The sequence below is a fragment of the Nannobrachium achirus genome, assembly GCF_963921795.1.
Source record: "Nannobrachium achirus genome assembly, chromosome: 24".
NCBI classification, from domain to species: domain Eukaryota; kingdom Metazoa; phylum Chordata; class Actinopteri; order Myctophiformes; family Myctophidae; genus Nannobrachium; species Nannobrachium achirus.
Window position 1 is genome coordinate 18,933,356 of NC_137831.1, and position 18,338 is coordinate 18,951,693.

Consider the following 18,338-nt stretch of genomic DNA (forward strand, 5'->3'; position numbering starts at 1 on the left):
CATTAATCAACATATCAGTTTTCACATCCATGTAAATGAGCCAGATTTAGCCATGAGCTAATTTTCATCTGTAGTCCCTGGGCAGGCTGTATTGTGCTGATTGTGCGTTACATTCACCCATTCACACACCAATTGCGGAGGAAACCATGAATTCACCAACCTGCTCATCGGAAGCAACTAGGGGTTCAGAGTCTTGCTCAAGGACTCTTTGACACTAACTCTGGGGGAGCCCGCGATCGAACTGGGAACCCTTCGGGAACTATCTGTGTTCTAATGACGGTTTCTCTACCCCTGAGCCACTGCCTCCCCCTGACCTAATCACACACGCGCGCGCACGCACGCACGCACGCACGCACGCACGCACGCACGCACGCACGCACGCACGCACGCACGCACGCACGCACGCACGCACGCACGCACGCACGCACGCACGCACGCACGCACGCACGCACACACACACACACACACACACACACACACACACACACACACACACACACACACACACACACACACACACACACAGGGGTGAAAATAAAACCTTTCCCCCTGACCGTTCCGGCTTGACAGAGATAACGATGGACAATATTTGGATTTAAGTTATGACCAGGTAGTGACCACAGTATATAACCTAAAGTTCTACCATGAATTCACCAACCTGCTCATCGGAAGCAACTAGGGGTTCAGAGTCTTGCTCAAGGACTCTTTGACACTAACTCTGGGGGAGCCCGCGATCGAACTGGGAACCCTTCGGGAACTATCTGTGTTCTAATGACGGTTTCTCTACCCCTGAGCCACTGCCTCCCCCTGACCTAATCACGCACACGCGCGCGCACGCACGCACGCACGCACGCACGCACGCACGCACGCACGCACGCACGCACGCACGCACGCACGCACGCACGCACGCACGCACGCACGCACGCACGCACGCACGCACATACACACACACACACACACACACACACACACACACACACAGACACACACACAGGGGTGAAAATAAAACCTTTCCCCCTGACCGTTCCGGCTTGACAGAGATAACGATGGACAATATTTGGATTTAAGTTATGACCAGGTAGTGACCACAGTATATAACCTAAAGTTCTACCATAAGTTCACCATAACTTTAAACAAACCCATCAACCATGTTGTTTATGTCCTGCTCTGGGGCTTCAAGCAAACCCCAAAAGCATGTGTTGTTATTGGGCTTCTTTGCTCCCCAGGAACCCCTCTTCTGTGGGGTTTATGGCCCGTGGCTGCCGCCAGTCGGCCAGCATGGGGGTTCTGACTTCTGAGGGGAGTGTGCTGCCTGGGGGTCGACTCTGGATCCGTGCATCCAGTGCAGAATGAATGACGTGAAGCCTCTGCCGTATTTGTCGCTTTAGTATTCAGGCTGTACGTGTTATTGACCTCTTTGATAATCTCGAGGAAATCCTTAGATCTCTGCTTACGGTACTCTGGACGGCGAAACCAAAGATAGATTTTCTTGCGGACGTTTTCTTGCGGAAGTGTGTGTGTGTGTGTGTGTGCACGTGTGCGTGTGTGTGCTGTGTATGTGGGAGGGAGGGGGAATGTCTCCCGCACGTAGCCTTAAGTCATTGGCTTCCTCGACACAATTCACGACTTTCCCTGGCTCACCGTGTCATTTCAGAGCAAATCTGGAGCGTTCGCTCCAAATCCCTGCCTGACGTGAACAAGGGGGGGGATTTGATTCAGGGGGGGGGAGTGACTCTTAGGGCTCTATTTCGATTGTCTTAAGTACCAGCTCTTATGCCTTAACTTAAAGGCCTGTCCATACTGTCTCCGACCACCAAACTTTTCGCCGTTCAACTAGAAAATGACGTCACTCGCATCTTCTGAAAAGCATTACCTCGAATTATAGTTCGGAAAGCTGCATGTCAGAAAGTCGGAACTCAGATAGTTCCGTGGTCGGAGACAGTATAGACAGGCCTTTAAGTTAAGGCATAAGAGCTGGTACTAAATACAGCCCTTAAAGGAGTAGTTCACCCTCAAAATGACTTTTTTCTATTGATTACTCATGCCATGGAGACTTGAGTTCAATAATATTTTTAGTTTTTGGTCGCATTCCTAAGAAAAAGGAAAGAAAAAACAGTGCCATGCATCCAGGTCCCCATCCGGAATCAATGGGGGTAAATTTATCATAATTACATTTTTATCTTGACAAAAAAATATTATCAAGTCTCCATGGCATGACTAATCAATAGAAAAAAAGTCATTTTGGGGGTGAACTACTCCTTTAAACATGTCTGTTCCCCCTGTCCTTATGATGGCCAAGACAAAAAGGAGAAGCTGGCTACTCAGGTTGAACACAAGCTCTTCCTTTCAACAGCTGGCGCATTTGTAAAAAAAAAGAAAAGAAAGAGAGCATAAAAAGAAGAACTCGTTTTCAGATGGGTATTATGCGAAATCTGGCAGACTCCCTGAAGTGTCGCAGGCTTTCAAGGGCCCAGAATTAATAGCGTGTCAGCGTTTCGCCGGGTAATTGGACTGAATGACTGCGCTGAGTGCAGCCGGCATTCCCTTCCCTCCCTATACCGCTGTACCTGTCTTCTCTTACCGCAGGAGAGAGAGAGAGAGAGCGCCGCAAAAAGGCTCCAACTTTTTCAAGAAAATGTTTTTTGATGTTTTTAGGGAAATGGTTTGTGAGGGTGTTAAAACAAGCGACAAGAGGGTTTGGAAGATGCACTCTTTTTTGTTTTGTTTGGAAGGTGGTTGTGTGTGTGTGTGTGTGTGTGTGTGTGTGTGTGTGTGTGTGTGTGTGTGTGTGTGTGTGTGTGTGTGTGTGTGTGTGTGTGTGTGTGTGTGTGTGTGTGTGTGTGTGTGTGTGTGGGGGGGGTTAATGTATACTTTTGTCTGTCCTTGTTTGGCACAGAGCAAGAACTGACAGCGATATTGGCTGCTATCCTTGTTATTATAGAGCAAGATACATTCTGCTGCTGTATTTCTATTTTAATTCTGTTCCTTTATCGAGTTAGACAGGAGGAAAGCTTAAGAGGAAGACTGCGAAAGAGAGAGAGAGGGAAAAGAGGGAAAGAGAGAGAGAGACAGAGCGCTATGGCAGAAATCTGATCCCGGGTCAGTGTGGATTCACGTGGTTCTGGAGTTTAGAGTCTTATCCGCTGTGGTGTGTTGAACGCTGCTTCCAAATGAGAAATGTGGGCTTGGAAATTGCTTTAATTTGTGTCTCCGTGCCAAAACTAGCCAGCGGACAATTCGCTCCCCTTTATCCTCTTTAGCGAGTCAGGTGGTAAGGAAGCGAAGAAGCACAAGGCACGTTGACACGTTGGTCAAATTTGATGAGTGGCCGGCATGGGTATGCATGCATGGTTTCACTGCTTCTGCCTCCTTCCTTTGGGCCATATAATCTTTGAGCGGTGCTAACCGCTCCTACGTCTGGCTTTGTGTATAGGTCCCTATAGGTGTATTCTGGGCCCTGGGTACAAGGATTCACTGCGGGCTAGAGTTCTCAACGGGCCTGAAAATTAAGGCCCGGCCCTAACTGGGCCCGAGTGGGCCGACCCGAAGCCCGGCCCGACCCTAACAATTATCATCATTTTCGGCCCGAAAACCCGAAAGCCCGAGAGAGAGAGAGAGAGAGAGAGAGAGAGAGAAAAAAAGAAACGTCGCCAGTAGGCAGCTGGCATCACCAGTGTCTCAAATTACAACAGTGAGAGAACGGACATATAATAGTTGGCGAAATGGCAACTTCACATGTTAAATTGTTCATGAAACATGCAAGGTTTAATTTAACATGCAGCTCCAAACTTTCATCGTGGCCGCTCCACACAGAGCTAACGCTGACTCGCTGCCTGTGACAGACTTCCGTATATCCAAAGGTTTCGATTGTGATGTCATCACAACAACCAGACTGCTCTATGAGAATGATAGACTATACTTCCGTATGCGTCACCGATTATACTTGGTCCATTGGTTAGGAACTTAGGCAGGTTTCAGTGCTGCGCTGAAGACAGGCAGTCAGCAATATGCGCCTGTTCTCTGTTGCTTGAGTGACGGAGCCCGGAGCCCGGCCCGGCCCGACTAATTATTATAATTTTTGGGCCCGGCTCGGCCCGATAACGTCGGGTCGGGTCGGGTAGGGTCGGGTTCGGGCCGAATTTGAGAACTCTACTGCGGGCCCCCCGTGAATGTTCTTCATAGGGGGATGGGGTTTAACCCATTTAGACTTGGAGCGCATTATTACGCATTATTTTGTGCTTTAACTATTGAAAAAAAGATATACAAGCTCACAGCACAGTGTGCCGCGCTGCGAGCTTGTAGATCTGCTATTTTTGAAAAATCTTGAAAAGTCTTTGAATAGTGGTGCTCAAAACTTTTTCATGTGAAGGACTCCCAAAATTATATGTATTTAGCCACGGACCCCCATCTCAAAATATTTAGTTACAGGGACCCCCCAGAAGATGATGGCATCCTCAACCTGCCCGGGTTCCAACTGGCTGGGTCCACCCACAGCAGACAGCATGGGCTGAAAACCTTTGTCAGGAATGACCTCAGTTTCACAGCCACTGGCCAATCTCCTTTAAGTCATCATGTTTTACTGCTCTGTTCTTAAAGGTTAAACACATTTACAAGGCATGTAGACAGAGACTGAGAAGAGAGAGGGAGTGTGTATATATCGTTGTTGTCTGGTGAAACCTTGTATGTTTGTTTTGTATTTATCATTTTTAAAATGCCTCGCACCGCCAGGCGTTGTGTGCTTGTAGATCGGCTGCTTTCACTACTTTTGTGCGATAGCCTTGTATGATGAAGCAGTGTTTTACTTTGCGAAAAAATATACACATTTGAAACTTGGAGATACAAGGTTTCTGCCCGACAGTGACAATATATATATATACCTTAAATGATGGACCATAGACATTCTTTTGTATGTATCTAGACACGCTTTTGTATGTTCACACATACGCACACACAAGAGTACAAACATACACACTTACAGTATGCATGCATGGCTGGGTGGATGCCTGGATGGATGGATGGATGCACATACTTCATGCACTGCACATATACAGATGTAGGCAGGTTAATGTGCACATGCATACATGTACAAACATGCACGCGCACGCATACAAATAAACAAATCACAAGAGAGAAACAGAAAGACCCCTTGTACAGGGTTGCAAGGCAGGACTGTGCTGCTGGGCTGTGCCTTTTCCGATAAAGTTCCTCCTCCACTGTGTGTAGCTGAGGTTTTTCCTGGAACTCTGACAAGCTCACCTCTTTCTCAGTGTGGGTTTAGATTTAATGACCCTGCAGCCAGACTGTGTTTGTCTTGTGACTGGCTAATCTGTTTACTAGTGACGGGCTCAACTCATTTTCACTTCGTTAAAGTCACAGCTTAATGGAAACGACGGAGGGGGGGATGGGGTTTGGAGTATTTCCTGCACGTACTATGAGCACTATATTTACCACGTTTACTACCTTCCTACAGTACATATCTGTCAAGTTGGAAATTACACTTTGGAATAATATTTAAAATACTTATATAAACAGCACTTTAGGTAACGATGAAATTAAATCCTTCTAGGGATGAAATTGAAGGTAAATTCCTGGTATCTATACCAGTGGTTCTCAACCTGTGGGTCAAATTATTTTGGGGGGGGGTCCCCAGATGACGAACTTAATGTGCAACATTGTTTTCTCACTCAACAGTAAACAAACCAACATAAGGTTAAGTGTACAGAGGGTATCTGCACATTTCTAAAGTGACAATTTGAGGACTTTTTAATACCTCTAATTAAAAAGATCTATTTCCAAACGAGAACCGTGTCATACAAAATGTAATGCCTCAACTCTTAGTGCGGGTGGTTCCCAGTTAAAATATGATTATTTTGGGGGTCGCGGCCTTAAAATGTTGAGAACCACTGCTTATACCAGGGGTTCCCAAACTTTTTTGTCTCAGGGCACCCCATAAATATTTTTTTTTAATTCGAGGCACCCCTACATTATGATTTTCACTCCCAGCACCTTATATTTATAGCATATCGTCATTGTCGGGTGGAAACCGTTCATTTTGTATTTATCATCTAAAATATGCACTAAACTAGTGAAAACAGCAGATCTACAAGCACACAACGCCTCGCATCGCGAGGCGTTGTGTGCTTGTAGATCAGCTGTTTTCACAAATGTTTGTGCGACGGTCCTGTAACTTGGAAATACAAGGTTTCTGCCCGACAGTGACGATATTTTAGTGATTATGTTGCGAGGAAAATGTTGCGATAATAGCCATTTTGGTTAGAACTGACTGAAAATAACTTTGTACTTCAATTTTAAAATGATACTAAATATTTTTGTCCAAATGAATTCCAAATATTATCAAATGATCTCGCGGCACCCCTGGACTGCCGTCGCAGCATCCCAGGGTGCCCCGTCACCCACTTTGAATACCACTGATCTATACCACTACTAGAATTGACTGAATGAAGCGATATCTGTCAGAGTGCACTAGATGACACGTCGCCTTGTGTTCCCTGGTGGTACAGGGACTGTCTTGGAGCGCGGGACCCTTACTGCGGCTGGGACAGGAAGCAGAAGCGCTGCACCACCATCGAGGAGAGCTCCAACATGAGCCAATGGAGCCAGAACATCACAGAGTGCCCGGTAAGGAACACACTAGGGATGGGACGATATGAACACTTCATATCACGATTATTGTGACAAAAGAAATCACGATTTACGATATTATCGCGATAATCTAAATCCATTATCCTGGGGTGGAACATTTGCCAAAGAATAGCAGAGTTGTGACACGTTGTGAGCTTGTAGATCGGCAATTTTTTGGCAAAGACATCTGATAGAGAGTGAAAAAAAGACTGTATCAAGTATGTATATTATAGGTACCATTTACCGATTATAGAGGGTTTAAGTGGTACTGGATATGCAGCTCGGCAAATAAAGGGTGAATTGATCCCAGTGCATATGACGGAGGACGATATCACGATAAATTAAATGTCCACGATATGATTATCGTGAGTGTTTTTTTTATCACGATAAACGATAACATTGCGTATCGTCCCATCCCTAGCACACACTTAAAGGACCATATGGTGCTCTTGTCATGTTTACTTGAATCCTGCTTGAGATGAGAAATCATCTGTTTATCTTCTTTTTATCATCACATTCTAATGCTTAATTAAGTGTAGATTGATTTGAGAAGTCTAGAGGAAAACAGTGACTGGAGAAAATGATGATGCATATACAGCTACTCTTGGTCTATCAATACATGTGCGTAATCTCTGTGTTCATGTCAAGGTGTGCGTTTGTCCATATGTGTTGAAATACAATGTCCATGTATTTGCCAGAGAATCACTGTGTTTTATTTACATCCTTAATAATATATTTTTCCCTTTAAAAAACTGCACTCGACACGACACGTTTCACACACATTTAATTTCTTTGCTAAACAGTTATTATATCAATTTTAAATCATTGAATCATATTGTATCTATTGTATTGCCATGAATGAACCAATATCGTCCATCATGTGATGCATATCGTATCACATTTATAAATGTATCGCTACACCCCTAGTATTTAGCCAACCTTTTTGCACTGGTCTTTTGCAATCCTCCTAATTGCAGGCCACGGAGCCCGAACACACGCACATACAGTACTGGTGGAATGTTGGCTTCTTGCAGAGCTACACCCTATAAATAAAGTCATGGACAGGAAAATTGTCTGTTTTGATGTATAATATATGAATGAAGCTGTGAATAGACAATGACATGTATTGACGGCAGTACGGCCGGTACTCTAAATATAGTATACACACATATATATATATATACACATCAGTGACCTAACAAACTCAACCAACGACAAATAAAGCAACACTGAGCATAAATGCGGCAGAAACCCAACCTGCTCCCCTAATATACTGTGAGCCACGAGGTGGGTCTATGTTTGTGGTTCCCACACTTTTTCGCTCGGCCGTTTATGCCCATATGGTGTTCCGTGTCCTATGCCCATATATCGACGCCAGTACTATGACATCAGAGTACTGTAGACATACAGACAGACAGACGGCGGACAGACAGCCATTCCGTGAATTAATATTAGTAGTTAGATCAGGGGTCTTCAACGTTTTCAGTCCTAGGACCGCTTAGCTGAGAGAGAGAAGAAGCAGGGACCCCCACAACCTTTTTGTAGATTCCATATAGTTTCATTGTTTGACAGCACAATCATCAGTGTATTTTGGATTCATGTCTATTTGTGTTTTCAGATATTTAACCACTTGAACCGTCAACACTTACTTAATGTGCTCTTTTTTCCCCTACACACCAAACCTCTTTGCTGATCTACAAGCTCACAACGGGCGTTTTGAGCTTGTAGATCTGCTATTTTTGGCCAAAGTTTTAAGAAAATGGATGTTAGGGTTCAAGTGGTTAACACATATGGTGCCAACCCCGAGTTTCCCGAGTTTGTATTGGTACCAACGCTGTGCCAACCCCGAGTTTCCCGAGTTTGGGCCGTTTTTGATTTTATTTTATTTATTAAAAAAAAAAAAAAAAAAAATGTCAACATTTTTTTTGAGCCTAATTCCCCCTCCCTTGCAGGTGAGGAACCTGACGCAGGACGGCGGCTTCAGCGCCTGGACGGCGTGGAAAGCGTGTAACCACGACGACGGCGAGGGCTCCAGCAGCAGCTGCATGTGTCGCGCTCGCTCGTGCGACAGCCCCGTGGCTCAGTGTGGAGGGTCGCCCTGCAAGGGCCAGACCATCCAGGTGGCCAACTGCTCCAGGTAAGGTTCACGACACGCCCATGTTTGACCATCAGGGGGCGTCACAAGGGGGGGAAAGTGGGACTGAGTTACTAGGGCCCCTCCAAGGTGGAAAAAAAAGCAGATATACAATCTGCTATTTTTTAAAAGTCGTGAAAATGTGTGCAAATCTTTGAATATACTGTATGTACTTTTTAAGCGAACATTTGTAACTAGCATTTTGCTTCTGGGGGGTCCCTGGAACTAAATATTTTGAGATGGGGGTCCATGGCCAAATACATATAAATACACAGTTTGGTGGTCCTTCAAATGAAAAAGTTTGAGCACCACTGACATAGAAGGATTTGAAATATTCAGAAACCTTTTCAAAAATAGCAGATCTACAAGCTCGCAGCGCAGCACTCGGTGCTGCGCTGTGAGCTTGTATATCTGCTATTTTTCAATGGTCAAAGCACAAAATGTGAGTGAATCCTTGTACCCAGGGCCCAGAATTTGGTGCGACACCCCTGTTGACCTCATTTACACCTTTTACTCTTCGAAAGCATCTGTATCTCCAAGATTGATATAATGGCACCATCAGCGCCCACACCCTAGGAGGGGTTGGCGATAGGGCCTTTCTGTGTGGAGTTTGCATGTTCTCCCTGTGTCTCCTAGGGTTGATACCCTCACAAAAAAATGCAGTAATCCTGGTCTCAATAATGCCTCCCCCTGGCCAGCCGGGGCGCCTGATGGAGGGGAAAAGAACTGGTTGGAATAACGTGTTCCTTCCACGTGCTACGTCCATCCCATGGAAATCCCCCCTGTCAGGTGAAAAGAAACAACTTGGACTACCCATGCATTGAAGGAAGCATGAGGTTTGTCCGTTGTCTCCCCTGGCGCGAGAGCCAGGATTACAGTACATAGGCAATTGGCACTGGGTGAAAAATGAGTTACAAAAATCGTGGGATAAGAATTATATATATATATAAAAAAAAAGATTGATATAATGGGGTAATTATTGTTTAGTTATGTATTCCTTTTTTGCAGTGTTGAGTGTGGTTTCACAACGCGAAAAATCGATCAGTGTTATGCAGAGTTTGTTGTTGTTTCTCATTTATTGGCAGCATCACTGTGATGGCTGAACAGGCCTACTGTGAAATAATAATAATGCTGTATTTGGGTTCCAGGACATTTGTTTTCCGCTTTCTGAGCACCCATTTTATTATCAATTACAAAGCTGAGTGAGCAGCACAGGGGCTCCGCAGACAAAATGACAATAAGGAGGAAAGAAAAGATATGAGAGCGATTGCTCTAGAATGTTGATGTAATTTGAATTAGTTGTGATTAGACAGGACCTACAGCAATAGAATATGTTCCTCTGTTATTCTCATGTTGCCCACATATCGTCGTTGTCGGGTGAAAACCTTGTATATCCCAAACCGTTCGTTTTGCATTTATAATTTTTAAAAATTATTTAAACTAGTGAAAACAGCCGATCTACAAGCACACAACGCCTCGCAACGCGAGGCGTTGTGTGCTTGTAGATCGGCTGTTTTCACTACTTTTGTGCGACAGGCCTTGTATGACGCAGCAGGGCTTTACTTTGCAAAAGAACGTACAAATTTGAAACTTGGAGATACAAGGTTTCCACCCGACAACGACAATATGAAAAGGGTCATTTCTGTACGATTCCTCCAGTTAGTACATACAGAATGCACAGAAAGCGCAATACAGATAGATCCAAACACTGATCGGAAGAAGGTTACATTATACAGTCATACCACATACTACTGCTGCACATGCTTATTAAAACACAGAGGAAAAGATAACACATTGATGATGACATGCTATTTACAGAAATTAGAATTAGATGATTGTCTTCTCCAGATAGGCAGACTGCCCATGATAGCTTTGACAGAACAGTATTTAGTAGGGGTGTAACGATATGGTAACTGCATCGAATAATCAAATCGATATGCATACAGGAAAATATTGTATTGTTTGGCTTTGTGTCGTATCATTTTACAATGCAAATAATCGGTACCGAATCATTCCTCCAGTTAGTATATATATATATATATATATATATATATATATATATATATATATATAGTCACGCCATGGATACTAGAGTTCAATAATATTTTTAGTTTTTTGTCGCATTCCTAAGACAAAAATGTGATAACAATAAATTTACCCCCATTCGTTCCGGATGGGGACCCGTTTTGAAATGGGTCCCCATCCGGAATCAATGGGGGTAAATTTACTCGAATCAAATTTTTGTCTTAGGAACGTGACAAAAAACTAAAAATATTATTGAACTCTAGTCTCCATGGCATGAGTAATCAATAGAAAAAAAGTCATTTGGGGGTGAACTACTTTAAATACCATATATGACAGTTTCGTCTTTTACATTATTATATTTCTTGAATCTCCTGACATTTCTCGACTCTCCTGACAGCCTTAAGTATAGCGAATCAATCATTTTAATCATCTCTAATGAACTCACATCTTGGAATAATTATCCAATGTTCAAACTGCCTCTTTGAATATTCCAAGGAAGCATTGCCCACATAATGACCTGCCGTCTCTTTTAATGCCCCACATTCATCACTGCTCGCTTCTATAGGAATAATGTCATAGAGGTCATTCTTTACTGTGATAATGGATTCAACAATTAACCAAAGTATTCATAAGTACATGACAAAAAGACGTCTGACAGTTGTAGAAATGTATGCTGGTTCAGACATCCTTTCTCTGAATCCACGTGTAAAGTAAGCTGGCCTCTGCAATGTGTCAGGCTTTCTAAACCAGGGTTCTTCAACAGGGGGTCCGGGGTCCTCAGAGTTACTACAGGGGGTCCTCCAAATCTTTGTGTGACTTTTTTTCTCCTTTTTTATATTAACCACTTGAACCCTAGTCCCTAGTGTGTCCATATTCTGAGAACTTTAGCCAAATAGGCTAGCAGATCTATCTCAAGTATTGACGGTTCAAGTGGTTAGATATCTGAAAACACAAATTGAAATAATTCCAAAATACACTGATGATTGTGCTGTCAAAAGATGAAACTATATGGAATCTATTAACAGGTTGTGGGGGTCCCTGCTTCCTCTCTCTCTCTCAACTAAGGGGTCCTTGGCCTGAAAACGTTGAAGACTCCTGTTCTAAACTGTTATAAAGAAAATAGGGAAGGAGTTGGACGCTGCATATGGGCCTTAAACTGTCCTCTGGTTGTCAAACACTGGTCTCTTGAAGTAACTGTTCCAAAGGTTAAAACAAAAAGGCACAGAGTTGCAACTTTGACTATTATGTCCACTAGCCCTTATACCCGTTCACAGATATGAGCTCCGAAATGATGTGCAGTGTGTGGGTTATGGGGTGTGCACTGTGCACACAGTATATGAGGGATGGAAAGTAACGTTAACTGGTGCTTGCATGATAATATGTAGGAGCATCAATGTAAGAAATACCCGTTTCGTTTAATGGCTACAGACATACTGTGTACCGATCTGCATGATTTTTGGACAACATCTGTAACAGGGCCAGACAACACGGCCATTAGGAAAACATTAAAAATAAAATGTCGGCCTTCGTTCCATTTTGGGGGCTGGGCGGCCAACAAAGTAAATCGTCACTGTCGGGCAGAAACCTTGTATCTCCAAGTGTCAAATTTGTAATTTTTTTCGCAAAGCAAAGCCCTGCTTCATCATACAAGGCCGACGCACAAAAGTAGTGAAAACAGAAGATCTACAAGCACACAACGTGCGAGGCGTTGACAACGATGAAATATAACTCATGTAATTGGCCCACTGGCTTGTCACTTGTCATGATCTGAAATGGCAAATCTTTGAGTAGCAGTAGCACTATATAGAGAGAGATCTCTCTCTATAGCGCACAATGAGGGCCTCTCCAACTCTTTTTCCCGGGCTGAATCAGGGGCCCTGTGTATGAGCGAGACAGAATGGGGGTTCACTGGTGGATCATTTGACATTCCGTCAATGTGCAGGCGAAGGGGGTTTGGGCTTGTGGGGTGAGGGGTGTGAGAGTGAGCGTGGCTGGTTGAAAATTGAATTGCTCTTTTACAGGAAGCTTAGATCGAATCAGAGAACAAGACGTGGTCGGACAAAGAGGCACTCAGACAAATTGGGGGAACGTTTTTTTCATGGTGTTGTCGAAGGCCTTGGATGTATTCCCCGTTGCCTGTCGCGATCTTTAAAGGACAACTCCGCCCTTAATCACTTCTAGGCTCATTTTCCTACTTATATTGATCCAACATTACTGTCCATGGGGTCTATTAGGCAGAAATGCCCCTGTTGTCCAGTTTCCCCAGCAGAACCCAGCAGCCTTCATAGCTTAGAGTGGAGCCCATAAGCCTATCGCTTTTACACTATTTGTTGTGGTCAAAAGTGATTTCTTTTTTCATGAATGTCTTACTATTTGTCATTACAAACACATCCATGCCTTGGTTGTCAGACACAAGCCACCACAGTCTCATAAATCATGTTTTGGGGTGAGCATTCGGCACAACTGCCAATCAATGTGACTTTACTGGCCAATCAAAGTGACTGTACTGGCCAATGTAAGTGACTGTACTGGCCAATCAAAGTGATCTTTTCCGGGACCTAGCAGAGTGTGATGGCTTTTGTGGGACAACGATGGCATGGATGATGTCTTTGTAATGACAAGTAGTAACGCATTCATGAAAAATAAAAACACTTGACCACAACAAATAGTGTAAAAGTGATAGGCTCCACTCTATGCTATGATAGCTGCTGGGTTCTGCTGGGGAAACTGGACATTGGACAACATGGGCATGTCTGCCTAAAAGACCCCATGGACAGTCATTTGGGATCAATATAAGTAGGGAAATGTGAATTAGAAGTTATTTAGTGGCAGAGTTGTCTTAATTAGAGGGTTGATCAACCAACTTTAAATGAGGAATATCCAGTATATGGGTGTTATTTATTGTTCTTGGTGGTTCCCGACTTTGTGGTCACCATGCAATTGAGGGTCACAGTGCGAAAGCCATGCAGATCTGACCAGTAGGCCAAATCCTCAGCTAGAGAGAGTTCTTATGGGTATGTTGTGTTCTTCAAACTTGATTTTGTGCCTTTAGCTAATTATAATTGCTGTAGCTAATTATTATTATAATTAGTCATTATAAACGGACCATTCATTAATTTATAATTTTACACTTTGACCACTTAAAACCTATAAAGAAAAAACTAATTTACCAGGGTCCCCCAGGCGTCTGTACTTTGTCACCTCCCTTGTTCCCTCTACACCAGGGGTCTTCAACAGGGGGCCCGGGACCTCTAGGAGGGGTCCTCAGAGTTACTACAGGGGGTCCTCCAAATCTTTGTGTTTGTTTTTTCTACTTTTTTTGAGCGGTGGTCACAACGCTCCTATACGTGGCCGTGTGTGTGGGTCTGTCTGTCTGTTTGTCTGTTTGTCTGTCTGTCTGTCTGTCTGTCTGTCTCCGGGTATGTAGCCTGCAGTAACCTTTTCTGACCACACATGTTAAGGGAGGGGCGCTGTTGTTCAGGATAGGCCAGGCATAGGCCAGGCACACTCACACACAAACACACACAGGGGGCACACACACACACACACACACACACACACACACACACACACACACACACACACACACACAGGGGGCACACACACACACACACACACACACACACACACACACACACACACACACACACACACACACACACACACACCACCGCTCAGTTCACACGAGTGTGATTTTTGTTTTTTATTAACCACTTGAACCCTAGTGTGTCCATATTTCAGGAGACGATCACTTGGGTTAAGATATACTTTATTGACCAGAATGAAGCAGAAAGCAAGCATCACACAACATGGCATATTGAGCACCCTACTATAGAGACAGCATAGAATCTAAGCCTATATCTAAGCGCATAGTATTGGCAGCCTACCTTAGCTCTACTATAAGACAGCATAGAATCTATAGCCTAAGTTAGCATGGTTTGGCATGGGGTTCTGCCTCGGGCCATGGCTCGCTGAACCCACGATCCTCATGTTACCATGAGCATCGAGGGCATAATCTAATTACAGCGAGCCCTGGCCCGATACCCCCCGAGGGGGATCTAAGGCAGAACCTGAAGGTGGCGCTGGGGTGGTGGCGGGGCAGTGCTATGCAACAAGACTGAGTCCCACCATCTGACTTCCCTAAGAACTATGGGTAAGGGGGGGGCAGGACCTAGTGACCCACCCCCCTCCGCGCGCGCGCTCCCTTGGGACCGCCCCCTGAACTCGCTTTGATCCTTACGAATCGTCGCACTATTTCAGGAGACGATCACTTGGGTTAAGATATACTTTATTGACCAGAATGAAGCAGAAAGCAAGCATCACACAACATGGCATATTGAGCACCCTACTATAGAGACAGCATAGAATCTAAGCCTATATCTAAGCGCATAGTATTGGCAGCCTACCTTAGCTCTACTATAAGACAGCATAGAATCTATAGCCTAAGTTAGCATGGTTTGGCATGGGGTTCTGCCTCGGGCCATGGCTCGCTGAACCCACGATCCTCATGTTACCATGAGCATCGAGGGCATAATCTAATTACAGCGAGCCCTGGCCCGATACCCCCCAAAACTACAAACCCCCAAAGCACGCCAAAATCTCAGAATCCCATGCCAGTGCTAGCCAACTGCGAGGAAGGCAGCTCTGCTGTGACTCTAGCGATTAAGTTATCATTACTGCGGGGCAAACTATGAACTGCCTTTCCTGCTAACGCAAAATAATAATTAAGCCTATTAGCATCTGGCAGAGCGAATATTACTAAGGCAAAATACTAAGCAATGATATTGGCAGCTTGCCAAAACGCTATAAGTACTGCTAAAGCAATTTAATAATTAAGAATGTTAGCAGCTGCAGACCGAACCAACGGTGAGGAAGGTGGTACTGCTGACTATAACGATATACTGCAATCTGACTGAAGCCATACTAAAACACCCTAGAGAAAAGCGGGAGCAGCAACATGGACGTATATATATATAGACAGCAGAACCAGAAGCAGCAATGAAACCTTTAATTCATATAACTACAGCGCCATACAGCTTCACATCCTACCTAACTAACACCCCAGCAACCACCTAGCTTTTGCAAGATTGAAATATTAAGCGTAATATTTATCGTGGCCCGCAACCTATCAGGGGCGCGAGCCCCGAGTAACGCAACAGAAGCAGCAAATAAAACCCTATGGAACAACCGTGCTAATAGTGCCTGCAGCACTATTAACATCAGCAGCAGAAGCGTTAACTGAAACGCGTCCAACTCCAGCTTGGAACCATTACGCTTCGGTCAGTCCTGTGTTGTGTGTGCTTGATAGCTTGGCGTGCAGGATCTTGAGTTAGCTGAGGGCACCAGAAGTGCTGGTGGTGTGGCTGCTCCGATCCGGAGAGAATGCAGAGTGAAGAGGGGCGGGCCGCAAATCTGGCAGCTCTCTCCGGGGGTCGTGTGACGAGGACGTCGGGCAGACGGCCCGGTGTTCAGCATGGACATGAAAGGACAGAAGGGAGAGTTAGTTCTGCGACTGACACTGGTGTACCTTCCCTGCTTAAACTGCGAGCTGCAATCTTCAGAGGCCATGTGCTAGTCGCATCTTAAGCCTGGCCTTGGTGACCGCATGTGCTTGCCGCAGAAATTACAATCTTAGCTTTAGCTGACCATAACAATGAAACCACGCCTAAGGACGCTGACTTTTAGGATCACAGAGAAATTTTCGCAGCCCACGGAGCGCTCTGCTGCAGAGTCTGCTGCTGCACATATGAGAATCTCCACGAGATACCCGTCTTGACCTTTAAAGGCAAGCTATGCAAGCCTAGAGAGCGGCTAAAGCCCAACATTCAGTACAAGTAAGACGCTGCCATGTAACTATGGTTGCCTATTATTAGCAAGCTTAGAGAGCGGCTGAACGCTCACAGAATCGAACAAGCGAATGCGTTGCTATTTACCTGCTAGAGTGTGGCTCCTCAGGGCATCTGGCTGAGCCCGAGGGAGCCCGGAGCGCCGCCGCTGAAGCTGCTCCGCGCCCGGGGCACCGCTGCCGAAACTGCTCCGCTCCGCAGGGAATGCGGCGTGTAGAGAGATGGCGCGACGCCTTCACTCTGGCCCTGCTCCCTCAGTCTCGCGGCGAACCAGCATGCGTCATGGAACAGAGGGTCGTTGGGGCAGACATCGGGCGGACAGCCAGGTGTTTCAGCATGGACATACAGGACGGAAAAGTGAGTTAGTTCTGCTGCAGAGTTTGCTGATGCACACATAAGAAACTCTACAACCCATCTCTTGACTTTTAAAGTCAAACCATACCAAAACGTGGCCCAACCGATATGCGTAAATTCCCCAGCTTAGAGCGACTGCACCCTGACAGAACTTAACAAGCAAATGCGCTGCTATTTACCTGCTAGAGTCTGGCTCCGCCGTGCTTCCAGGGCAGCCGTCGCTGGCGAGAAAACTGGCTCCCGCCGTTGGCGCTAGAACTGGCGTTCCTTTGCGGCGTGACGGCGGTGTCGGTGTGCCGCTCCCCCCGGAAGATGAGCCTGTGCCCTACGTGCCTCCGTCGTGGGCTCGCGGGCCGCCGGGAAGTCAGGAGGCTGGCGGGCCGGCTGTCCCAAGGCAGCAGCGGAAGCAGCTGTGGCCGTCGCAGCGATACCCTCCGTGGTGCCGACCGACTCCCGACTGGACTCCCAGCCGCACACAGCATTAGACGAAGCTAGAAACATAACCTTCATGACATGATTAGTGGAACCTGCAGCTAAAGCTGCCATGATAACCTGCTGTCCTAGCCGTGGGCCTGCAGCCGCGCCGGCCTGAAGCTGGAATAATAGACAGGATGAATAGCAACCAGCAAGTATTAGCTTTAGCATGAACTGAAGGAAAACAGTACTGAAGCCAAGTGCAGCGGCTACGGAAACACCACTAGAACATACGGTGTGCTATGTGACCCAGTACTATAACCTTAGTTTGCAACAAATATTTGAGTTAAACCCCTTTAACTTCTGAAACACTGGTAGCAGCTTAACATGCAGTAGAAACACCCCGCAGCTGCCGTGCGACGCTGCAAAGACGACCTGCTGTAGCTGTCGCTATGCGTCGGCTTTAGCCCGAAGCTGAAAGATAGACCTGATGTTAGGGTTAGGAACCTGAAAAATAAACATAATGTTAGGTTAGGAACCTGAAGTTAAAACGTAGACCTGGTGTTAGCCGCGCCCTTATAGCCGCCGCAGCGAGACGCTGTTAAGAAAGTGATTTAGCTGGACCTGTGCCGCTTTAGCCTGGAGCTGCCATACTGGAGCAGTAATGACAGCATGTTAGCAGAAAACACTCAACACCCTGGTAACAGCTTGACATGCAGTAGAAACAATAACTTGCTGGTTTTTATAGCATTTAGTATAGCAGTACCGCTGACAACTTAGAACTTATCAACTAAAAGCCTACGATGCGAGGAAAAGCTACAGCTGATGGATGCTGAAACTGAAAGAGAATGTTTAGCTGGATGGGAGGGAGGGAGGGTGGTCTATCGAGCATTTAGAGTAGACTACGATTCCCTGCATGCACT

The 18,338-nt window shown here is 45.5% G+C and overlaps 1 protein-coding gene across 1 annotated transcript in view; it reads left to right on the forward strand.

The window, feature by feature from the left end:
- LOC308280124 (semaphorin-5B-like) overlaps nucleotides 1-18,338 on the forward strand; it is a gene marked incomplete at both ends in the record, with an annotated part of 139,376 nt that overhangs the window by 88,522 nt on the left and 32,516 nt on the right. Inside the window, 2 exon segments of the mRNA XM_080720387.1 lie at nucleotides 6,522-6,639; nucleotides 8,595-8,779. Of these exon segments, the coding sequence (XP_080576513.1) occupies nucleotides 6,522-6,639; nucleotides 8,595-8,779 (303 nt within the window).